We start from the raw sequence: 26,590 nt of genomic DNA on the forward strand, positions 1-26,590 counted from the left end.
CCGCCAAAGTGCGGAGCAGTCAGTTTACATGAGTTGTCATTAGGGTCTGAACGTCTGCACTGTTGAACACAGCATTTTAGCTGCGCATAGTTGGAAAGCACTGAATTTTTCATTGTGTTATACAGTGTCACCTTTGCACTTTGCTGGAAAGCACCTTCATGTACTGGCAGCTCATTTCGATTTCACTTCTTTTTTTACTTTCTTGAATTTGTTTAGGGGGATCTTCTATTTTTCTATGATTACTCTCTAAGTCCTCCACTTTTTCATGTACTTGGCGTAATTCTTTTACTTTTTTGAAGTTTTTTATAGGGATCTCACTTCTTTTTACAAAGTTAATTTCTAAAGTGAATAACTTCAAATAATAGAAAATGGGAGATCAGTTTGAATGCTTTGAGGTTTCAAAAGTACGTGGAACGCATTGCAGGAAGTCTCATTGCAAGAAATTTATGAAAGAAAAAATGTAATCACTTTATCAGTAACATTTAAATGCAACAAGACTTTCTGTCATGTGTCATGGGTATTTTTGAGAAATTAAAGTATTAAGTTTGACCTCTCTTTTTTTATATTATTGTAATACAATAAATTATGTGTTACAAATAGTGGATCTCTGTTCATTTTCTCGTTATTTAAATTTCATGCAACAAAACTTTGTGCCATGCATTATGTGTACTTTTGAAAATTCTAAGGACTGAAACTGATATTGCAATACGATTAATTGTGCATTACAAATAGTGGATTTCTTTTTTCATTTCTCGCTTTATCTTTAACATTCAAATTTCTTGCAACAAGACTTTCTGCCACGCGTTCTGCGTACTTCTGAACTTTATTCCAATACAATAAATTATGCGTTACAAATAGTTGATTTCTTTTTTTCATTTCTCACTTCATCTTTAACATTTAAATTTCTTGCAGTGAGACATCTTGCCATGCGTCCTGTATTTTGGAAACTTAAAGAACTGAAGCTAGTCTCTTTCCTATATCTGGCTTCAGACATATTATGTATATTGTAGACTCTACGCTTACTATAATAAAAGACAAATGTATTTTTATTTTAAGCTCTACATTAATTTGCAAGTAAAATAAGGTTGTATGTGTTATTTACAAATAAAGTTAATGTCATATGAATAACGCACAATTTATTATATTACAATACCAGATTCAGTCCCTTAAGTTTTCAACAGCACACAGAACGTATAGCAGAAAGTCTTGTTGCAACAAACTTAAATATTAAAAATGAAGTATGAAACGGAAAAAGAGGTCCACTATTTCTAACGCACAATTTATTATATTACAATACCAGATTCAGTCCCTTAAGTTTTCAAAAGCACACAGAACACATGGCAGAAAGTCTTGTTGTAACAAATTTAAATGTAAATCAATAAAGTAGGAAAATGTACAAAGAGATCCATTATTGGTAACGCACAATTTATTGTATTATAATTCAAGTTTCAGTCCTTTAAGTTTTCAAAAGTACGCACAATGCATGTCAGAAAGTCTTGTTGCAAGAAACCAAATGTCACAGATGCAAACTGACAGTCACAGGTTAGAATTGAACGATCGGCATGAGTGACAGCCATATTACAATTCCGACCGAAGAGCCTTGCCGACTGATTCCGAGAGTCAACGAATCGATGAATGGTCTTAGCTCCTATTGGCTAAGTGTTGACGAAAAGAATCAGAATCAGAATCAGAAGAAAAATCTACAATTTCTGACTGATTCATGACATGATATTACGATATCTCAGTTGTACATAGACCGATTTTATTGATTTTGGTTTTATTAGAAAGCTTATATGCGATTTACATTAGAAAAATGCCTTTAGATTTAGAAAATACAGCAGGCGTGACGAGATATTAATGACAGAAGTTTCGGGTTAGGTTGGAATCGCAGTTTTTCGAGTAAAAGATACGTGGTAGCACCAGCGCCAGTATGCACGGTGGTGTATTGTATTGTATTGTATATTTCTTTATTGTGTAACAAAAATATTGTTATTAACACATTTCCGTTGTACATAACTTCTCTTTTACATTCTATCTGTTAACAAAGTGAACTTAGTCTACTATATTACAATCTAATATAAGCGTTTTTGTACATGTAACTGTTTACTTAGTATCTATTTGTATACATTTTGAGTTTTGTGGGTGAAAATCAACAATTATATATGTATTATTTTCCTGCCTTACAATTATGAGCTTTTGTAGTCTTAACAAATATATTATATATATTTTAGTTTTTTTTCTTATTAGAACTATGTTATTCTACCTGCTCCTTATTCTAGTTTAGTTCGCTTCGAGGGAAGTTTATCATATCACAAATCGCTTGATACTTTTATTCGTTATTGTGTTTTTTTTTTTGAATTCGAAAAAATAGGAATATTTTTAGAGTATTTGGTTTTCGTTTTATATCTATATTGACCAAAACGGCCTCAGTCTTACTTACAGTCTCTTTGTTGTTTTCCTATTCTCTCTATTCTTTTATTCTTTTATACTTATAAAAGAGTACATTTGTTTGGTTGGAAAAATTCCCTAACTTAGAATAAGTTACATCTCATTGTCCCGTATTAGCAGGATTTATCGAACTAATAATACTCATAATACGATGTTTGCTTCTTTTAGGAACGCTATTATTGCTTTTAACGCTGAGATCTTTTCGCTATTTATTATTTGCGCTACATTATAATTGCTATTAATTATTAAGGTACCTATTTTTTCAAACATTTTTAAACGCGGAATGATTCTGAATGGGCATCTAAAGAGGACATGATCTATCGATTCCTCTTCCATTTTACAATCACATATTTTGTCGTCTATTATACCTTTCCTACCTAATGATTCTTTCAAGTTAAAATGATTTGACCTTAGTCTCGAGATTGACCTAATAGCATGCCTATCTAGTATGTTTCCGAACTTTTGAAACCAAGGTTTAAATTTGACTTTTTCTTATGTTCCCAAAAATTTGAAAAGTAATATGCTCCTTTGCTTCTACCAATTTCCTCTACTCTATCGCTAAAAGTGTCCCAGATTATATGTTTTTGTTGTACCAAATAGTCTAGTCTCGAAATCGGTATGTCTTCCTCTGGTAGCTTGTTGATATATTCTTTTGCAAGGGAGTCCGCTTTTTCGTTCCCTGGAATTCCTTGGTGTCCTGGGACCCAGATCAGTACTATCTTTTCTCTATTTTTTTGGTTCATCAGTGTCTTGTAAATCTTTAGAATCCATGTGTTATTGCTATTCTTGTCTGTATCGTCAAGTTTTTCTATTTTACTTTCAAGACCTGTAAGTGCTGATAAGGAGTCGGTTAATATTAAAATATTTTTGCAATTCATATGTTTGGTTAATTCTATAGCTTTAAATATACCTATGGCTTCTGTGGTGTAGATTGTTGCTTCTCTGTGGATGCTGTATCCAGTTTCTATGGGTATTCCTTGTGGTAGGTTGAGATAAATTCCTATTCCATTTGCAGTTTTGTTCTCTTGTTTTGACCCGTCTGTGTAACATATAACTGTATCTTCTTTTTTAACATTATGTTTGTCCATTAAAAATTGGTTGATTGTATTGAGGGGGATTGCTCCGGTTTCGAGGATTTTTCCTGTGTCCTTGTCTATATGTATTTTTTCTAAATTCTTCCTTTTGTTTAGTATCTTCTCTTTCCAATTGAAGCTGCTTTCCAGTGCGTGGTTGGTGGATAGTATTTTGTTTTTAAGATATGCTATTTCATAAAAAGATATTTCGATTAAACTGGGTTTTGTTCCTATTCCTTTTTCCCATTGTATTAAGTGGTCCATATCATTGTGATTCGAGAAGTATTTCAGTTGGTTACTTAGTGTTTTGCTGTATGTTTCTGTTTTCTCCATTTCTCTGAGCCAATATCTGATTGCAGCTTGTTTAGCTCTTAGGTGGTGTCCTACAAAACCTGTATCGGCATACATTACTGCGATTGGGGTAGACATTCTGTATCCAATGGCTGCTCTTAATGCTGCTGATTCTATTTTTCTAATTTTCTTGTTCTGTTCTAAATTCCCTTCTTTGGTATATATTATATATGCTCCATAATCCACCACCGAAGAAATAAGAGCTCTGGTGATCTTTATACCCCAATTTTGGTTTATACCTCTTTGTCCTCTACATAGAAATTGGATGATTCCCAAACGTTTTTTAGCCTTGTGTATAATGTCGCCGAAGTGTGTTCTGAAACGTAAGTTGTAATCTAGCGTAATTCCTAGAAATTTCGCTTCTGGGCTGGAATTTATAGCTATCTTCTTTTTATTTATTACCACGTTAATCGAAAACTCTTCCAATTTAGGATTTGTTTGAAATCTGACTACCTTTGTTTTTTCTGGCGCTATTGTTAGATCCCTGATTTCCAAATGTTCTACTAATCTTCTCAGTGCTGTTTCCGATGGGTATAGTGATGTCTCATCCTTGTTGTACTTGTTTACTATGACTATGTCATCTGCATAGAGTAGTGTAAAAGTTCGTTCGTCATCTATTTTCTTCTGTAAACCGTTGATGTAAATGTTAAACAAAGTCGGACTAAGTATAGCCCCTTGAGGGACTCCTTTATTCCAAACTATTTCTTTTGTGCCTTGCGTACAATGATTAAAGATTACCTTTCTATTGTTGAGCCAATTCCTTATCCAGTTATACATGGTTGACGGACAGTTTATCATTCTTAAAACATGCAGTAATTTTACCAGATTTACGTTGATGTCTATGAAAATTCCTACTGTGTTTGCTTTTTCCCTGTTGTTGTGCTTGATTTCATTTGTTATGCGTATTAAATTGTCCATTGTTGATTTGTTTTTTCTAAAACCTGCCTGATTGTTTTCTAGTTTTTGATTTTCTTCTATCCAGAGTTGTAACCTATTATTGATGATCCTCTCTAAGGTCTTACCTACGCACGATGTAAGGGTAATTGGGCGGAGGGCCTTTTTTCCTGGTTTTTGTAACATAATTATTTCCCCACTTCTCCAGTCTGAAGGGATTTCCCCTGTATTCCAACTTTCCTCGTATATTTTGTGTAGGTGGTCCTTCATATAAAGAGGCAGTTCTGCAATTATTTTATAGTCTATACCGTCCACTCCTGGTGCTGATTTTTTATTTTTATTCTTTTCTATTGTCTGGAGCATCTCTATTTTGTCTATTGATATGTTCCATATTCTGGTCTGATTATTGTCCTCTTCCTGTGATATTGGTGCTGTGTGAGTTGTGATAGATGTCAAGGTTACGTTGTTATCAATTATTTTGTTTATTTCTATATCTTCTAATTCTTTCCTTACCTTTGTTTCTAAATTATCGGTGTTTTCTGTGTAACGTTTTTTTATCCCTTTAATCTTATTCCATATTTTTGTTATATTTGTATTGTTGTTCATTTCCTGTATCAGATTTTCCCAGGCGGTTCTCTTTTTTTCCCTTTTCAGGATCTTCCATCTGGTCTTCCATCCAAGCATGTTTTCGTAATCTTCGATTCTTCCGTATTTCCATAGATTTTTTTGATATTTCTTCCATGTTTTCCATGTAAAAGTGCACTCTTCGTCCCACCACCTAGGTTGAGTTTTACGTTGTGTGTTGTTTCTATTATTTTGTGGACGTGGATTGGTGTTTCGTGTTGTATTGTTGTGTCTGTGTTGTTGAGTGTGTTGAGATTCTGTGTTTCTTACCTCAAAGTATTCTATTATCGGTTGTTTCCATTTGTTATATTTTTCTGCAAGATTGTGTCCTTATTGTATACTTTTATTTATTTCCTCTTCTTTGTTTGCGAGGTGCATCCTGAATTCTTTCCAGTCTATTTTATATGGTTTGTAAAGCCTACTTGTTTTATTTAATTTATTTCCTATTGGTTGGAACATGTTACTATTTAGGTTTAAGTTAATTGAGAATTCTATAATTTGGTGGTCTGATCCTAAATCCATACCTGATTCGTTCCATTCGATGAAATCTGAGAAATCGTTATGGCATGCTTTAGGTCAATATTTGAAGGCTGAGAGCCTCTACCTATTCTAGATATTGTATCAATGTTAACGATCATGAATTCTATTTCCTCTAAGGCAGTTTCTAAGCTAATTCCCTCTGCGGAACTTTTTTGGCAGTTCCAAAGTGGGTTGTGTGCATTAAAATCGCCTGCAATTATTGTGTTTTTGTTTATATCTAGGGAATGAAAAAGTTCGAGCCACTCCGTAGTACAGAATTTACCGTTCGTTCGATATATTAATCCTAGTTTGAATTTTTCTTTTTGGTTTGTATCTTCTACTTCTACCACGAGTGTTTCGAACTTTTTGTCTACTTTATATGACTTGATTTTCTTTATATTAATATCCTCTTTGTAATATATACCTAGTCCGCACCCTTGTTGATACGTTTTATTGCCTATTCTCCCTGTGTTGAAATCATTCCCGTTGTTTATTACCTGGTAGCCTTGTATTTGATACTTGGTATAATCTGTTATCCAAGTTTCTGTGATTAACATGATATCATAATTGTTGATTTTTTCTTTTAATTCGTCTATTTTGTTTCCTATACTTCTCGCGTTCCATAGTCCTATTCTCATCTTTACATTATTGTACATTTTGATATATAATTGTGAGTACTATTGTTTGTATATTGTTCAGTAGGCCTGTGAAGAAGTTTGTTATGAGTATGAGAATTGATTATGTATGTATATATAAGTGCTTATAAGTTTTTTTTTTTTTTAAACCAGTTTAGTTTGCAATGTATCTATTGAATAAAGTTATTCTTGTTAATTAAAGTATGTCTATTGTTATCCTTTTTATTTTTGACCTATTTTTTTTTTTTGATTTATTATCTAGATGTAAAATGTTATGTTTTATTATTGCCTTTGTTTTCTTTTTGATTAAGAAGTTTGTAATTTCTTAAGTTTTTCAGAATGTTATATGGAATGTTTTATTAATTGTACTGTTCTTTCTTCGTTTAAGTATCTCTATGTTTGTTATTTGATAACGTATTTAGAAAAAGAGAAAGGATCCGTTTTTATATTATAGTCTGTTTCTATACTAAGTATTTTCATCTTTTTTCTTTTTTTAAAAAATATAGTAATTTTTTTTTGAGAGAGAGTTCCTTTTTCTTGACATTTATATTGTTAATCATTTCCTATTAAAATAAAATAAAATAACATAGAATAAAATAGAATAACATAAAATAATTGTATTTTCTTTGTGTATTTCTTTAAAGTCTGTGGAATTTTCCTTACTTGTTATCTGGTTGGGAATTTAGTAACTCTAGTTCATCATCCGTCTCCGTCTGTGGCGATTTGAACGACTCTGAATAGTCGTCTTCTTCTTTCTCCTGGCTTTCTGGAATCACTTTTTTTAATGTGAAGTCGTTTTCTTCTGGCATTGATTCGATCAGAGTCTTTTGTTGTTGGTCTGTTTCCATCTCTTCATTCTTCTTTTTAGGGCTGATTGTTACTTCTACGTTGGGAATTCCTTCCCATTCCTCGTTGGACATATACCCTATTTGTGTATTTGTCGCCAAAGCAGGTTCTTCTTCTGTATGAGTTGGTCTAGGAGATGTTTTTGGCAAGGTTGAGTAATTATATTTATTTTTACTTTGGAAATCTGGAATGTGTAGATTATCTTCCCTTGTTGGTGTTATTCTGTGTTTAGACGTGGTCGGCTTATTTTGTTGATAATATTCCTTATTTTTAATTATAATAGGAGGTTCATTCGTAATACTTTTTGTTCTTCGGTAACGTTCATCTTTGTAGGTTATGGGGATTCTGTCTGTCTCCCTTTCCTGTTGTAGAAATTGTTTTTCTTTGTGGTAATTTTTAAGGAAGTACCTTTGTTTGTCCTCATAAATGTCGTTGAGATCTTTTTCTGTAGGTTCCCCTTTGCTGCCTTGTACGTACTTCTTTTCACCTAAGTGTCTTGGTGGCGAGTCTTTTAATTTGTTTTTTATTACATTGACAAGATTTTGTTCCTTAATCCAGTTGACTAGTTCCTCTATATCTTTGTCATCCCTGATGCCAAAGTTGGTCTTATTTGATTTATAGGTTCTTGTCTTGGGAGTATACCTTTCACTTTCTTCTTCCGTATCAGATTTGTTATATTTGTTTGTATTCTTCGTTGAATAGTACGTGGGAGTTATTATTTGTGTGTCCTCTTCTTCTAATGGATAAAATCTATTGTTATTACTGATACTGACCTTTGGTGCATTGGGTATTGGTCGTCCTTTACCTTCGTTGCTTCTTGGTTGCCTTCTATTCGGTGCGAACCAATCATTTCCTCTTATTGGGCATGGTTTGTCTTCCCATTTTTCGATTTCCATATTGAATCTACTTTTGGTTCTCCTTTGGCCTAACGCAGGAAAATCTTCCTCCTTGTACCTGAAATTGCTGGCGCCTCTGAAGTTTAGTTCTGTCATCGCAACGCTTTTTGCTTCATGAAATGACATGTTTTTGTAGGCTATTAATTTGTTTATCGCCTTCTCCAAGAGTGCGTATGGGCATTGTCTATTTAGAGCTGAGTGTTCTCCTTCGCAATTTGTGCATTTGGGAGGATTTGTACATTCTCCGTGTGATGTTTTTCCACAGTTAAAGCATTTGCTTTCTGTTTCTCGGCAAAAACGTTTTGTATGGCCAAAACGTAGGCATTGATAGCATTGTCTGATGTTCCTAACGAACGGAGTGACGTTCAGTGATACGTGTCCTTCCATAATAACTATTTTGGTTGGGAGGCTGGTTCCTCTGAATTTCACTAAAACCATTTGTGTGTCTACCCACTCGTAACCATTGTCCACCCTTTTCCTTTTCCTAAGTCTTTCGAAAGATTCGATATTTTGACCCGGAAGAGTTTCTTCCTTTAGCTCGTCCAGTGAATATTCCCATTCCTTGATAATACCTGTTCTAAACTCGGATCTTTTTGGGATACGAATTTTGAAGTCTCCGTTGTTCCTTTTTACATATTTATTATATATGTCTCTTCCTTCTTCTGGGCGTTTAATTTTAATTTCAGCAATATGTTTATTCAGCATTTTAATAGCTTCTATTTTTTTGATTTCTTCTCTCAAGAATCTGAAAATTTTCAAATAATTAAGCTTTTTATTTGATTTGAAATTTACGTTACCTTCTTTGTTGTTATATTTTCTAACCACTTCTATTTCAAACAAATAAATATTATCCGTTTCACCTTTGATTGGAGATTTCTTTTTAATTTGGGTTTTATGTTTTTTATCTAATGACGAATCAGAGTCTGTTTCCTTTTCTTCGCGTGTCGCACCACGTGTTGGATAGCGTCCGACCACGTTTCTTACCTTTATATTCTCTTCTCTCGAATTTATCGATTCCACTATCGATCGTACATTCGTATCTTTTCCTGCGTTATTTTCCACCTCACTTTTATATGTGTTTACCTCTATATTTGTCTTTTCGTTTCCTATGATTTTTAATTTTTTTCTCGCGTTTCTGCTTTCGTCGCTATACTCGTTTTCAACTGCCTGTTCGAGGCTTTTTCTTCTCATCTTTACTTTCTCATTCGTCAGGGGTGCTGATTGTAGTTCCTCTGGCGCGCTGATTGGATCTTCCCCTTCTCCTCTGCTCTTCCTCATTGGTTTGGCTGTGCCTTCTTCAATCCTATTGGCCCGTATTCTGTAGATCTCTTCCGCTGATCGTTGGATCAATCTAATTCTTGATTCATGTAGTATCGACGTATTTCCGGTTCTCGGGAGGGAGACTCCTCTCTCCCCCCCTTTTCCTTCTTCATCCTCTTCTAGACTATCTCTCATAAAGAGAGGTTAGCTTTCTTTCACCGGTCACATTTCCCCCGGGTGAGTTCCCCCCTTAATAATTAATGTCTTAAAATGTTCCTCCCTCTTCACTCACTCTTTTAATTGCACTTAATTATAATTGTACTATATAATTATACCAAACCGATAGTTTATAACTCAAGCCACTTATTTTCCGTTATATCCCTCCCAAAAGGCAGACCGGAAGTGGCACGGTGGTGTATAATTTTTCATGTACTTGGCGTCGAGACGCTACCGCGTCTCTAGACTTAACATCTTAGGAGAACTGTTGTATTTTCGTGCGTCGCGATAAAGTAACTGAATCCGCGTTTCACGATAGACAATAAGCCACGGCCGTACCGTAGTCGTATCAGGGGCACATGATGTGGCAAGAAGTAGATCGCTCTTATCGCTTAGGTTCTCTCTTCCTTACTAAACGCTTCTCAGTCTAAGATATAGGGTGACGTTCGAATATACAAATACTACATCTGTTTGTTCATTATGAAGAAAAAATATATCCACGGTTTGGACGGTCGATATGCGAACGTCACAATCGCACTTTTACGAAGGAAACAAGCTTTTGTTGAAGAAAATCTATGGATAAATACTGGAGTTAGGAACAATTGAGTAAAGGTACAAAAATTCCAATTTTACTGTGTTTTTGTATTTTTTTTCCTATTTATATAGGAAACATTTATTTCTAATCGAAATTTTAGCCGAAAAAATCAAAGTTTCTCTTATATATTGGCTCGTAACACAAACTATTGAACCGATTGGAAAATAATGTGAAAAGCAATTGTTGGAAATTCGATTACCTTCAGAAAGGCGTCTTGCGCGATTCAATCGGACGTTTCTAACTCAATGGCCTAAAATGTGAAGGTATGCCAGAAAAAAATTGAAAAAAAAATTCAAAAATTCATATAAAAAAACCTATCCATAGAAAACATTTTTCTTGCGATTTTCGAGTTTTGTAGGCCAAAATACATAAGAAAAAAATTGTGGCATTGAATGTACATTTCTTTTTTAATTTTGTGAACATTATTTAATCGAATGAGCTGCCACGAACTCTGTACATTTCCTAGTTATGCATCAAGGTCGACATTCAGTGAACAGTTCCTTCAGTATGCGTCGGAGATAGCATAATACGTTTTAGATATTTTCGACAAAAATAGTTAGTATTAAGCATTTTGATACAACATGCGTAGAAAACCACAATGCATGATATGATTCTTTCTTTCATTTTATGTTTTAAAAATAGGGATATTATACATAATTCTAAAGAAACCAAACATAATAATAGCACATGATCTATTGTGCGAGTTGGGTCATTTACATACAAACTGGGAAATAGTTATTTATGGTCGTCAAGCAAAATGTCGACGAAACTTGTAATTTTTTTTATAAAAGATATCTTTAAGACAAAGTTACACTACTTGAAGAGGCACATGTGACTGTGGCACATATTACTTTTTAAAAATAGTTTTTATAAGAGATTTTATAGATATTAATATTTTTGCAAATGGAATCATATCTTTCCATTGCACATTTGTATACACCACCAAAAGATAAAATAAAGTATGAAAGTGTTTTCCGTATCCCAATATAGAGGGCGTGTAAAAGCTCTACGCTTACATCTCTTATTCTCTCTCAGTTTTTTATATAGAGCATTATGTGTCTGATCTTATGATCAGTTTACTATATCATATTATTTCTAGGAGTCGAGCTTGAGTTCTCGTCAGAGTAAGACGTGTTTGTAAACACGAGCGATCGAGCGGTTGCTCGCACTTATTTTGTATACGTACGTGCAGAAATCATAGTATCGCGAGTGAACAAGAGGTTTTCAACAACGGGATACACTTTACTGTACCTCGGTATAGTTATAACTAATTAAAAAGTAAAACAAAGTTATCATCATGAATGTTTCTGGTACCAGGGACATTCATGCTCAAAGTGTTCAAGAATCCTCCCAATCAGCAATTAACATGAAAAATATCTCGTATGCTAAAGCAGCTCAACAACGTGTTTGCCCCAAAAAGGAACAAGCAATCGTCACTGATTCTGTTGAAGGTCTACCCATCAAAGAATATGCAATCGCTATTGGACAGAAAATTGGCCATACAAATATATTATTTATTTCTCGAATTTCTCACGGTAGAGTGTGCTTATATCTAAGTTCCCAAGAAATAGCAGATAAATTAATAGAAATTCATAAAGTTATTAAAATAAATAATCATACACTTGAACTTAGGCCGCTAATCTCCAAAACGAAGAGGATAATTCTGTCAAATGTGCATCCAGTGATTCCCAATAGTGTTGTAGAAAGTAAATTAAGTGAATACAGTGTCAACCTCAGATCACAAATTTCCTATATAAGAGCAGACTGGAACGACGCTGGATATTCACACATCCTCAGCTTCAGAAGACAAGTTTATATTGAGCAAGATGATGTCGTTAAACTACCGGAGTCAATTCAAGTTAAACACGATAATACTACATACTGGATCTACATCTCAACTGAAAAACTTTCCTGTTTTTTTATGTAAAGAAGAAGGTCATCCGGCCAAACATTGTAAAAACGTAGTCTCTAATAGACAAACAACGGTGCTTAATAATCTTCAGTCACCTCAATCTATCTCTAAAAAAATTAAAGATCCTAAAGAAACTGAACAAACGACAAACATTGATAATACTCTCTCTTCAACGGCTCAAGAAATTAACTTATTTAAAATTCCTGTTTTGCGTAGCACAAAAAGACAACTATCTACTTCTTCAACCTCTAAGGACACTAATTTAAGCATAAATTTCATAGAAGAGGAAGATAATGATCATTGTGAACCGTTACCTGCTAAGAAAGAAAAATACACCTTAAAACATCCTAAGAAAAAAATAAAAACGCAAGAGCCTCCAGAAGATATTGAACACCAACTTCAAGAAGCAGAACGTTATTTCCAAGAGAACGCCGTCAACGCTCCCATCAACTTTGCCAATCTTGCACAATTTCTTACAGAATCCTACGGAAATCCAGATGTAAGAAGCACAGCTCTTAAATTCTCCGAAGACATCCCTTCACTTATCGTAATGTTAAAAAGTGTGTATAATCATATAAAGCAAAAAAAAACTGAAGTGTCGTATCACAAGAACAATAAAAAAGCTTGACAATCGTGAAATCCTCTACAGTAATAGTGAAGAAGCTACTTCAGACGAATGATAGTTAGCTCTCAGAACACACCATCACCAACTCTACCAAGTCTCTACACATCAAGTTCTAAAGATCCAGCTAAAAAGTTAAAAATGCTATTCTGGAATGCAAGAAGCATAAATAAACATAAAGAAGAATTAAATATTATTTTGAAACAAGTAGATATTTTTATTTGTGTAGAATCTTGGTTGAAGGGTAACGACAATTTAAGCTATCCTGGGTTTAATAGTTACAGAAAGGATAGAATCCACGCACGTGGGGGAGGTATTATACTTTTTATTCGCAAAAATCTAGCATTTACAGAGCTCACTAGCTTGAGCTCTCCTGACTCTACAATCGAGATATGTGGCATAAATGTTAACAATGTTAGTCCTTCTTTTAATTTGATTATTTGCTATAGAACTCCAGGTTTCAATCTTTCTCAAACACAATGAGATCATATTGTCAATAACATCAGACTATCTAACAAAAATTGCATATTTATGGGTGACTTTAATGCGCATCATACAGCATGGAATTGCTCTCAAAACGATCCAAATGGATAAAGATTACTTCAGTCTATTGAGAATAGCGATCTTGTTTTACATAATACCGATTCCTTCTCCCATATAGATCTATATAGAAATAAAACATCTAATCTCGATCTTATACTGTCTTCAATCACTTTTGCAGATAAAATAATAGTTACAGCACACGATGAAACCTGGGGTTCTGACCACTTTCCAATATATATTAACTTAAACGTAGAAAAACATATATATTACAGAAAGTAGTTTAAATTATATTCAGTACGAACAAACTGGGATGGTGTTGCACAAGCCCTTGATAATGCATTTGATCAATTCTACGCTTTAGAATTTGTTCAAGCTTTACCGCATGAAAAATATAAAACGTTAATGGAAACCATAACGCATGCTGTAAAAGAAAATACCCCTAAAAAGAACAAAAATGTTAATAATTGTAACCATAGAAATCCAGTTCCATGGTGGGACTCCGAATGTGACAAAATTAAAGAACAAAGAAAAGAGGTATTCAAATTATGGGAACGTACGCATAATTTGGAAGATTTAATAAATTATAAAAGAACAGTTGCTTTATTGAAAAAAATTTAAAAAAAAAAGAAAAGAACATGTTTTAACAAATTTGCAGAAACTATTAATTTCCGAATTAACACAAAGTACACTTGGAACAAATGCAAGATTTTCAAAAATAAATGGATCAATACTCAACCGACACATGTAACTAAAAACCTACAAATTGAAAATGAAATAAATATATCACTTAACAAAATAAGTCCTCCATGGGTGCCTACGGACCCAAATTATACACCTGTATGTAAAAGTAACGCTTTTCTCGATGCTCCTTTCGATTTATTAGAATTTAATCTTGCTTTAGACTCGAGAAATAGCAAATCAGCCTCAGCGCCAGATGGCATTGACTATCTAATTCTTCAAACTTTGCCGATAAAGTATAAATTGATTCTGTTGGACATATTTAATGAAATGTTTGTTAAAAATGAATTCCCATCAGACTGAAAACGTTCATATGTCCATTTCATAAAAAAGGCAGATAGCATTAAAGTCCGCCCAATTTCGCTCACATCGTGTGTCTGTAAACTCTTCGAAACCCTTCTTAAAAATCGTTTGCAGTGGTGGCGTGAACATCATAATCTGTTACCCAAAACTCAAACCGGCTTTCGTAAAGGACACTCATGTATCGATAATCTGGTCAACTTAACCTTGTATGTGGAAAATGGATTTAAAAACAAAAAAGACACCCTTGCTGCGTTCCTAGATGTACAGGGTGCCTTTGACAACGTGTTGTGCGATATACTGATTGCTAAACTAGCTTCAATTGGTTGTTCTAAGAACTTCATTTGCTTCATCAAATTTATCACTTATGAAAGATTTATCTACACTAGCTTTACAGAAAATGATATTAGGATAGTTTCTAAAGGCGTCTCTCAGGGTGGAGTATTAAGTCCTCTTCTTTATACGCTTTATGTGGCTCAGATTGCATCAAATATTCCTAAACATATGGTTATATCACAATTTGTCGATGACATAGCTCTATACTCTAAATTAGCCTCCCCTAAAAAATGTGAAAGTCTTCTTGAGAAAACAATTTCAATAATCAAAAATAATCTTAGATCTCTAGGCCTTGAACTTTGCGGGCGCAAAACTGTCTTGGTTCATTTTAATAGAAAAAAAATAGTCCCAGGTGAAACAGAAATAAAAGTTGATGAGTTGTTAATTAAATCTACTGCCTCAGCTCGCTTTCTAGAAATTATCTTCGATCATCAATTGAACTTTACTTTTCACGTCAACTACATTCAAAATAAATGTACAAAAGCATTAAATATAATTAAATTTCTCCGTGGCACATGCTGGGGATCAGACCCAGAAACTCTAATTACATTATACAAAAGTTTTGTTAGATCGCGTATTGATTATTGGTATATTTTCCAACTCAAAAAAAGAATATTCTAAGATTAGAAAGAATACAGTTATCAGCCATTCGTGCAGCTTTAGGCTATCGAATAAGTACTCCAATTAACGTTATTCTAGAAGAATCAAAGCTCACTTCTATTGAAGATCGGGCTAAAATTCTAGGTAATTGTTTTATATCCAAAGCTCTTTCTAACACGCATTTCTTAACTAATATAAATATTCACCTATTTTATCAAATAATTAAAAAATATAAGCACACAAGGAAAAGGCTTATTCAACAGTGTATTGAAGATACTCTTAATATAACGAAAAATAAGTTGTATACAAATAATCACCTAGCTTTGTATGACACAGACTACAAGATAATAACTACTTCGATTCCAATTACTACTGAAATTGGCCACTCATTACAAAATAACAAAAATCCTAACTTTACGTTTAATACCATTCTAGTAAAAGATCAATCTATCAAGATATATACTGATGGTAGCAAGATACCCAATTCTAAGTCAGTAGGGTGTGCTTGCTTATGTTATGAACTAGGCATCACAATTAAAAAAAGCCTACCTGTAGAATCATCTATATTTACCGCTAAATGTTTCGCAATAAATAATGCACTAGATATCGCCTTAAACAATCCTAATATTAATTATAAAGTCATTACGGATTCCCTCAGCTGTCTTATATGCCTTAAAAATAATAAAGTAAATACAAATATTAATCCATACGTACTCAGTATCAAAAGCAAATATAGCGAATTCAAACAAAAAAAACTCATATAATAGTAACATAGAATTCATCTGGATTCCGTCACATCTAAGTATTCATGGTAATGAAGATGTTGACAACTTAACCAAGAATCCCACATTGTTTGAACCGGATAAAACTATACTAATCCCTCATACAGACTTTAGAGAATTGCATAAGTATAATGCTATTTCCAATGCCAAAAAGCGCAATCAAAGTCAAGGTCTAGAGAAAGGTAAAGTGTATTTTAAACGCTATGTCAGCACAAAGCAAAAACCGTGGTTCCGCAATAAAAATCTTGCAAGAAAAATTATAGTAACCATTAATAGGTGTAGAGCTCACCATTATAATCTTGCGGCATCACTGGCGCGTGTAGGGATTACGAATCAAGTTGATTGCTATTGTAACCACATCTTACAAGACCTAAATCATGTTCTTTGGCTATGTCCGTTATATGAATCTCAAAGAATGATACTTATCGAAAAATTAAAACAGTATAAACAGTACCCACCACTGGACATTAAACCTCTCCTCGCAGAGTGTAATATTAAAATTCTATTACAAGTGTGGAAATTTTTCGATGGATGTGACTTACAAATTTAATTATTCCCTAGGCAATACGTAGTTTAACTGTTTAAACGTCTGTACACTCTTTTTTTGTAAAATCGTATTTATAAATCTATGTACAATAATAATGTATAGCTGTATAAACCTCCTAAGAGGTTTGGGTAAGCTATAACAACAACAACAACAACGACAACAACAACAACAACAACATACTATTTCTATTATTATGTATTTGTATAACCTAACTGTGTATTTGCGTGTTGTGTAATAAATAGTTATGCACATAATAAGTTCTATGTCTAAACCCTTTACATTGGTTATAAAAAAGGCAGAAGCCACGTGGTCGAAACTGAAGCAGCGGTGTGGTGCATCTTATATGTTTTTAAAGTTATTCAAGTAAGTAATCTAAAGGCAAAATGACTACCGAATCTCACGACAAAACTCGTATAGCGAAATTATCCGATGATAATTACCGATCATGGAAGATCGAGATGAAATGGCTTGTGCGTGGAAAGGGGTTGCTTGATTATGTGCACGCTAAAGTAGAATTGGACGCAAATGCTACTGAGGCACAAAGAAAGGTGGACGAAACGATGGAAAATAAAGCTATCGCTGTTATTGGTTTAAATGTGGGTATAGAACAACAAGTACATATCGAAGAGTGCGATACAGCGTATGATGCATGGGATGCATTGCAACAAGTCCATGAACCGAAATCAAGGGTACCCATTATGAGGCTGAAGAAACAATTTTATCATCTAAAAATGAAAGATGACGAGAGCGTGTCTGAATATCTTGCAAGGGCAAAAATTGCTGCGACTAACCTACGTGAAGCTGGAGCTGAAGTCAGTGATGAAAATATTGTTTATACATTGTTGTCAGGCCTTCCAGGCTCTTATGAAAATCTAAATATGACGCTTGCAAATCTTCCTGATGAAAAGTTTACGTCGAAAGAAATAATGATCACGCTTTTGGCAGAATTCAATAGAAGAGTCTCTAGAGAAGTTGATGAAAATAAAAGTAAAGTAAAAGAGACTGCAGAACTAAAACGGACCGTACCAAACATTCATATAACCCAAGAACAAAAAGGGACACGGATGCATTCCTTGTATCTCTAAATAATTTGGATATGAATGGCACATGGGTTTTGGATAGTGAGTCTACCCATCATGTGTGTAAAAGACGTGAATGGTTTTCGACTTTCTAAGAATTAGACTCTGAGATAGTTAATACTGCTGCTGACCCGAAGAAACATTGAGGAGCTGTACTTAAAGCTAAAGGCGTTGGAAATATTGCCATGAAAACATGGGTTAACGGTAGAGTAGGAACAATTATTATGTATAATGTTTATTATGTCCCCGGTATACGCAAGAATTTAATATCCAGAATAGAAGAGAAAAGAAAGGAGCTAATAATTAGAAATGGAAAAGCCATAATAAAGAACAGTGTTACAAGAAAAGTAGTGTGTGAAGTATTCAGAAAGGAAGGATTGTATATGGTTAATGCGGAGGTACAAATAGACAAACCTAAGTCAGTTGAGTCACATCCCGTGCAGTTTCATGTAGATGAATTGTGGCATCAACGTTTTTGTCATACAAACCATGAAATAATTGAACGTATGGCTGCTACTGGCAAGGTTTGAAGAGTGCAATTAATTCAAAATATTTCTGTGACGCCTGTTGTAAAGGGAAAATGACTAAGGCACCATGTAGAAAGATAAAGGAAAGACAGTCTGAAGATGTGTGTGAATTAATACATAGTAACGTATGTGGTCCTTTACCTGTAAAATCTATTGGAGGCAGTAGATATTTTATCACGTTCATAGATGACTACTCTAGGAATATAACAGTTAAATGTATCAAAACGAAAGATGAAGCGATACAATGTGTAAAAGGTTATATAAAACCTGTTGAACGTCAACGTGCCAAAAAAGTTAAAAGATTTTGAAGTGACAACGGTTTAGAATATTGAAACGAAAAGCTAAAAAATTTCTTTGCAGAGCTGGGTATTAGACATGAAAAGGCAAATGTGGAAACGTCACAAATGAATGGTATAGCCGAAAGGATAAACTGTACGTTGCTTGATATGACGAGATCAATGCTAAATTCTGCTTCATTGCCTCAGAAGTTTTGGGCCGAAGCTGTCACGACAGCAGCTTACATAAAAAATAGGGTGACACACGTAGCTATAGATGATCAGGTTCCTATGTCAATATGGATGGGAAGAGTACCTGGTGTACAACATTTAAGAGTTTTCGGATGGCTTGCATATGCACGCCTGCCAAAACAAGGGACGCGCAAGTTAGATAATAGAGCTACGGAGTATGTGTTTGTATGTTATGGAACGCATACCCGCGATTATAGGCTCTGGTGCCCGCAAAAACAAGACGTTATTACTACTAAGCACGTAAGATTGATAGAACATAAAATAGGACACGAGTGGATCTACAAAACAGATGCTCAAAGGTGGAGATACAACACGGCATGGTCGGATGATGAAAATATAAATCTCAACGAAGATGAGCCAGATGGTCAGCAACTTACGAGTGAGAGTATTGAACATGAGGAACAAGATGCTGATAACAATATTCAAACCCGTGAAGAAGATTCACAGATAGTGGGGGCAAACGGCACCCAAAACTGTGAAGAAGATTCACAGATAATGGGGGCAGACGATTCTATGCCGACGCGAAAGAGAGGCAGACCCAAGAAGGTTCTCAGAAATCCGTATGGACGTAAGGGCAAACCAAGGACAACCACGGATGATATATATAGCGATACAGAGGGTTCAGTGGATGGACCAAATATTGAGGCCAACATAATGGAAATAGTGGAAAGTGACGTTTTTCGACGCGCCCCCCTTTAAGGGGGTGAATTAACCCCTTCTCATCAACCGTCGTCAATGCAACCGTCGTCAATGCACCCAGAGGACACTTCAAAACTAAACCTCACGAAGTTTCCCGAAGATCGGTTGAAAACTCTTGGAGTTATGACGTTTTAAAATAGTGTCCCGTTTTTTTTTGACGGCTAGTGTATATGCGATTACCGTCTACAAACAAGGCAAAACATGGTAATGTGGTCAGGTTATTGCGACCAATCTACGGTCTGAAGCAATCCGGAAGGAACTGGAATGAAGAACTGAATGATTTTTTAGTCAAAGCAGGTTTCAAAAGGATGGTGTCATCTAGTTGCACGTACGCTAGTGATAAATGTACCACGATTATAGTCGTATACGTTGACGACTTGCTAATATTCGCTCAGCAAGAATCATCGATAAGAACCATAGTCGACAAAATAGCGAAGAAATATGAATCCAGCGATCTTGGAGAAATGAGTCACGTTCTAGATGTAAAAGTGAAGCGAAAATCAAGTGGGGAAATTGCTTTATCACAAAAGGCTTACATCGATACGTTGCTAAAGAAATATGGTATGACGGATTGTCGATCAGCAACAACTCCCCTGGATCCCGGGATAGTACTTTCGACAGCAGACAGCCCATCGACAGTTGAAGAAAAGCGTCTAATGACGCGTATACCATATAGGGAGCTCATTGGGTCTCGCATGTGTTTGGCTTTGTATACCAAACCAGATATATTATATGCGGTGACGAAGCTGTCACAATTTAACGTAAATCTTGGAAAAGTAGACTGGCTACAAGCCAAGCATGTACTAAGATATTTAACTAACAAGTAAGACGAAGGAGAACAAATTAACATATGGACCTAGCAAACAAAAACCAACAATAAATCTATTCAGCGATGCAGATTGGGCTGCTGACGTTGATCAAAGACGTTCATACACCGGAATGGTCGTACGTGTAAACAAAAATTTAGTACATTGGCGTACTGCAAAACAACGAAGTATTGCCTCTTCGACTATGGAGGCTGAATACATTGCCTTATCCGGGGCAATGAAGGAAGTGAAGTGGATAAACACCTATTTAAAAGAAACGAATCTGATTAATTATGTTTCAGGGAAAACCAAAGTTTACTGCGATAATCGGGCAGCAATACATTTCTCCAAAAGCAGGGTGGACAAGAATAGAACTAAACATATAGATATAGCTTACCACCTATCCAGAGAAATGGTTGAAACAGGACAAGTGGACTTGTTATATATCCCTACAGATTAGAACCTGGCAGATATAATGACCAAAGGATTCAAACGTGTTGCTCATGATAGATGCGTCAACAACTTAGGACTGGATGACGGAAAGTGGGGGAAATGAAAGTGTTTTCCGTATCCCAATGTAGAGGGCGTGTATTATTTCTATTATTATGTATTTGTATAACTTAACTGTGTATTTGCGTGTTGTGTAATAAATAATTATGCACATAATAAGTTCTATGTCTAAACCCTATACAAAGTAAAAACTTCCAAATACTATGTAGGCAATTCTTAATGTAAGGATATTTATTTAGAGGTTCGGCGAAAACTGTCAAAATTTCAAGACAACACACAATATATCAGACAAAATCAAATCGCAATACAAATTGAATGACTAATCAATAAATGACTAACACAAATTGATAAACATAACTGACAACTATAAAACATACAAACATACCTAGTGGTTTAAATATAAACATTCATCCAACATTCACATTACAATACATTACATTAATAACGAAAACCAATTTCTCAAATTAGTGAATACATATCTTAATTAATTGTAATCATTAATGTGATCACTAATAACCTCATATTTAATGCGACCTTAAATAAAATAATTTAAAAAAAGATGATAAAATCTAAGATAAATCTTAAAAACTAAATTACGTATATTTTTAAATAACCTACCAAAAAATTCCTTATAGATTAGAAAAAATGAAATCGAAAGTAATTCCTAAAAATCGACGCTCTAGCCTAGAATATCCCCGTAAGTGGACGAGAATCGTCGATATATCAACGTGTAAGTAACGGATTCAATTTTAGGGAAAGGTCCCGCCTTCCATAAACGGTTTGGCGCAAAGTGGCAGGGCGTATCTGCGAATATCGAACTTACGCGATTTAGAGAGAATACTTCACGAAATCCTTCCCTCGCCTTCTATTGGCCGAACTCGATGTCAAGATTGTTGAACAGTTTATGGGGCCCCATAGCGCCTTCATCCACTCACTGGTTCGATCGTCGTACGACCTGGGTTCGTCCCTTTTATTTTCTTGGACGATCGTCCACAGCTGTCGCAGGTTGCTTAAATCGGAGTCGTGGTCGATAGGTCCCTGGAATCGATCTGTCGCGTCAATTCAGCACAGACGACTGCTGGTTGCTATGCCATCGACACGTCGTCAATGCCTCGAAACAGATAATAAATCCGGGCCAAGGACCGTAACTTCAGCGAACAGCTCGAAAGAAAAGTTGAGTCTCCGCTACGATTCCCCTACTTCGGCTCCGTCGAGACGACTTCTCTCTCAGTTTCCTGTACGTATCTTGGCAGTTTATAGTTTTGCAAAGCGAAAAGCATTTGAATCTCGCCCCGACGGTGAATCGTGCTTGGGAATTCTTCCTTTTCGACGCGGGACAGAGATGGACGGATACTCATAATAGGAGCGATTCTCGTGGAGCGTGGAACTCGTCGAACTTCTCGTTCTAAATCGGTAGTTACGACTTCCACGGAGGAAGTTATAACGCCGCGCGAATACAATGGCTGGGTTCAGGTGTAATTCCTCTCGAGGGAATTAACGATACCAGATTTTTCGGGCTACCGGGCCCGCGATGTCTTCGTAGCAGAAGTACTTCTCGTCGCCATGACCGACGATCCCTGAAATTGCTGCAAGTTTGAAGTTTGAAATTCTCCATCGATCGCTGGGAAATCCTAATGCGAGGATTATTTCGAACGCGGAAGTGAAATCATGGTTCATCGATGCATTCGCAACGAACGAAAGTGAAAAAATGAAATTGGCGTACTTCTACTGTTAATCCGTTTAGACGCGTGATTTAAAAAGTCAACAAAACTCAAACTGCATAGAATATTCATTGCTTATTCAACTTTAAAGTTAGCATAAAACATTAAATATTAGGTGTAGAAATTAATTCTGTATCTTTACATTTACGCATGGTGCGTACTTCTATTGTTTATCCGTTTAGACGCGTGATTTAAAAAGTCAACAAAACTCAAACTGCATAGAATATTCATTGCTTATTCAACTTTAAAGTTAGCATAAAACATCAAATATTAGGTGTAGAAATTAATTCTGTATCTTTACTTTTATGTATGTTGAGATCCGTACACTTGTTTGAATCTCCATCTTGATATTACGTTAAGAACATTTTCAAGTAACAAAGTGAAATTACTCGTTACCTGTTAAGTTTATGGTTAATGAAAGTCAATACTTTTTTATTTAGGATTCAATACTTTACCATACTTTTGTACAAAAAATATACCATTCTATTTGAAAAACTGAAGGTCACCTTCATTTCTCAGAAAATAGTATAAATACGAAAGATCTATATACCTGGTTACATTGTACACAAAAAACAGTATAAATTTTTCCTCTTTCATTTTTTTGTCATATGTACCATTTACGAGAAAAACGCTGGCTAGTAATAGCCTGAACACCCTGTATATGTATATCAATACATAGATCACCGAGTGTGACGCTGTACGACACTTCGATACACCTGACGATCGAGCTCTGTATTTCTTCGCCAACATTCGTTCACATAAGCTGTTTCTCCTCTGTATAAATAAGGATTACTAGTTACTATAATTGTATTTGATTTCTCCCAAAACCCTAATAACTTAATTACTTATAACTCTAGCTTAAATAGAAATATTTCCTGACCATTTTATTATATTAACCAGCTTTCGTAGAAACAATTTCCATCTGTGTTTCTCCTAGTATGAAAAGTTGCAAGACAGTTGCTGCCATTCTACCATTCTATTGTATCACAACCACAATAGATACAGATTCATAATAAGATTAAATCAAAGATAAAAAATGTACACAATAAATACATTATCTCAGAGTCACGTAAACTTAAAGAAGGTAAACGCGACGAGCAAATAAAAAAGTAGAGCATGTTACGTGAAATTCACTTTATAAATAACTGAATTAGATGAATTCACTGTATCATTTCGCTTAGACAAAAATACATCAAACACAACAATATATTATTCTGTTCTTTCATTATGGGTTTCGAGGTTGAATAAACGATGCACGAGATTGCATTATTAAATCAAAGTACATATATTATTTTATTAATTACATTTTTGAATAGCACATTGCACATGAGAAGGAACATAAAAAAGAATTCAATGTGTCCAATGTTCTAAAACTAAAACAAAAAAATATCAGACGTGCAGTCAAAGCTGCTTACATAACTGGCGCGTGATTCAAATACGCCAACATATCCGTATACATTTGATCCTGTATAAAATCGCTTGAAAGTATCCGCAAGAAACTTACCCAATATTCGTAAAATCGTTTCGAATTATTGATTCGCCCTAGCGAAATAGATGTCGAGTGCAAAGGGGGGCTACTAATATTTCCCTTCCGCGTAAGCGACCAATAAACCGAGTATCGACGTCACAGGTGGAAATTTAATGGAAATCGAGGAACAATGTCGTTGTTGGGATACGGTTGTTCTAAGAAATCTCACGATCGGAACCCTTAATTCCACGTACGAGCGCTCTTCCGGTCTCCTTTCTTCCTTCCTGTTCATTCGCGTTCACGTATATCCATTCCCTCTCGCCCTTCAGCCACATTTTACGGCCAGAACCGTAATCGAACTGGCGGACCTGGACTCCTTTCATTGCCCGCGTAAAGCGTTTCGATTTGCAATTTCCCCGCTTAACTGCCGCGCTGTCTTCCGAAGCAGTTTAGATAGAGGAGCTTCGTTCCCCCATGTTCGTACACAGGCTTGTCTTCCTCTTTTCTGGGGGCGACCTGAAACCCGCTGGGTCTACCGATTCTAATGGATCCCCCCTCCGCTCCCAACCCCATCCGTTACTCGTCCCGAAGCGCTAAAAGTGCATTACGAGTCCGCGAAATCGTGCACGCCAATTATGCGATTTCAAGCTTGACCAACTGACGAACTGGAATGCTCGTCGCACAGTGGTCCGGATGGCCAAAAACATGGCCAAAATTACAAGAAGTTTTCGAATCTTCTTGAAACTTGATATTTTATGGTTATTTGGGCTGCAAATTACGAATCTGGTATCAGAATTTCAAAATTCAAAATAGCGGATCCAATATGGTCGACACGTATATTAAAAAGTTGTTACACTTTCATGAAACTTGGTAGTTTATCGTTATTTGGGCCGCAAATTACGAATCTGGTATCAGAATTGCTAAATTCAAAATGGCCGACATGTATATTACAAAGTTATTAGATTTTCATGAAACTTGGTATTTAAGAGTTATTTTGGCCGCAAATTATGAATCTAGTATACGAATTGCAAAATTTAATATGGCAGATCCAATATGGTCGACATGCATATTAAAAATATTAAATTATTATTTGAATTTTTTATGAAATAGGATTTCTAGGTTTATTGGGCAACATAGTTAGAATACATTGGCAGAAATAACAATAATAAATTAACGTTAAATTAAAATTAAGGATAATAAGGTTTGTTTCAATGCCGCGTAAACAGTCTTCCTTTTCTTGTAAGCATGGTGCAAAGCGATGCGACGCCAGTACTGCTTTTTCATGAAAAGCTGGCCAAGATTCATAAATTTTAGAATATAGAATGCTGTTTTTAGTCTTCAAAAGTAGACTACAGTAATCTAGCCGCTTGTAACCGAAACTTTGACAAATTATAATCTTCGATCCATTATTAAGTAAAAACGTATTAGTGTTTTACATACTTCTTTTTTCATTTTATATTAAGTTTTATAGTAATATATTAACCTTTACAGATATATCAACAAGTTATGCTGGTTAGACAGATTGTAAATACTTCTACTTGGCACTTTAAATTTAAATAACTTAAAATGGCCCAAATTTGCGCAAGTTTTCTCAATTGGATATCATACCTGACATGTTACTTTTGTAGGATTAGGTGGGATAATGATACGAATTGTTTATTAATCAAATTAGAAAAATTACTTTAATCGCACTAGCTCCTAACTTTACACTAAGGTTTTCCTATGTTATTCTTACACCTATATTAAATCTATTCCTTAACTATTTATTTATTTATTTATTTATTATCTTCCTTAATCTACGCCTCTAACTTTAATTGCACGCTCGACCTTTGTTTTTCGGTTTTGCTGGCCGTTGCCGAGCGAACACACGCGTTTAACGTTTTTTCGCTTTACGCGACTTTCCTACTTATTGCTAGCGATGTTTTCGTTCGCGTTCATCGGCCCGGTTACCTTGATCGGGCGGAAACTCGCACTCGTCGATACATTCTATCTATGTACCGTTCTTTCCACTTTCTACACTTTATATCAAGAAACTTGATATAAAGGTGACTATCATTTTTGTTTTCCTTCCGATTCATCGAAAGATAACTAAACTTTATACCATATTGAGAAGGGAATTACAATAGTGAATCTAAAGATATTTTACTTCGTTCTTGTGGAAAGTTTATGTTTATAACATCTACTTTTATGGTAAAATGATTTACATATGAATCTATTGAGGATAAACTTTCTATGACACAATAAACGTGGGCCACTTTTCACGATATCAAGGAGCATGAAATTTCGTCAACTTTGAACCTCTGTATAACAGTAACCGATTACTATTTTTTAAAATTTCAAACGGCATTTAATGCACTCATATGTATATAACACACGCACAATATTGAAAAAAGTGTGTTCGAAACTTCAAAAATTGCATTGTGGCCAGCTTTACGGCCATTCGGACCACTGTGCGCCGTAGCTTCGCATATACAGGGTGTCCCAAAAGTCGGGGAGGAGCCGGAAATGGGGGGTAG

General features: G+C 35.1%; 2 protein-coding genes across 2 annotated transcripts in view; one reads left to right on the forward strand and one right to left on the reverse strand.

The window, feature by feature from the left end:
• The window catches only part of LOC128876487 (E3 ubiquitin-protein ligase MIB1-like), a 605,287-nt gene that overhangs the window by 351,933 nt on the left and 226,764 nt on the right, over positions 1-26,590 (forward strand). The window lies entirely within an intron of this gene.
• Positions 6,655-11,052, reverse strand: LOC128876486 (uncharacterized). The gene has a single exon (XM_054122906.1). It carries the CDS (start codon positions 9,739-9,741, stop codon positions 7,204-7,206), a length of 2,538 nt encoding a protein of 845 aa, XP_053978881.1. The 5' UTR covers positions 9,742-11,052; the 3' UTR covers positions 6,655-7,203.

This window comes from Hylaeus volcanicus, chromosome 5, assembly GCF_026283585.1.
Source record: "Hylaeus volcanicus isolate JK05 chromosome 5, UHH_iyHylVolc1.0_haploid, whole genome shotgun sequence".
NCBI lineage: Eukaryota > Metazoa > Arthropoda > Insecta > Hymenoptera > Colletidae > Hylaeus > Hylaeus volcanicus.

Excerpts from the sequence above, each read along its gene's own strand:
- LOC128876486 (XM_054122906.1), bottom strand. The coding sequence starts at position 9,741 with ATGAGAGATAGTCTAGAAGAGGATGAAGAAGGAAAAGGGGGGGAGAGA.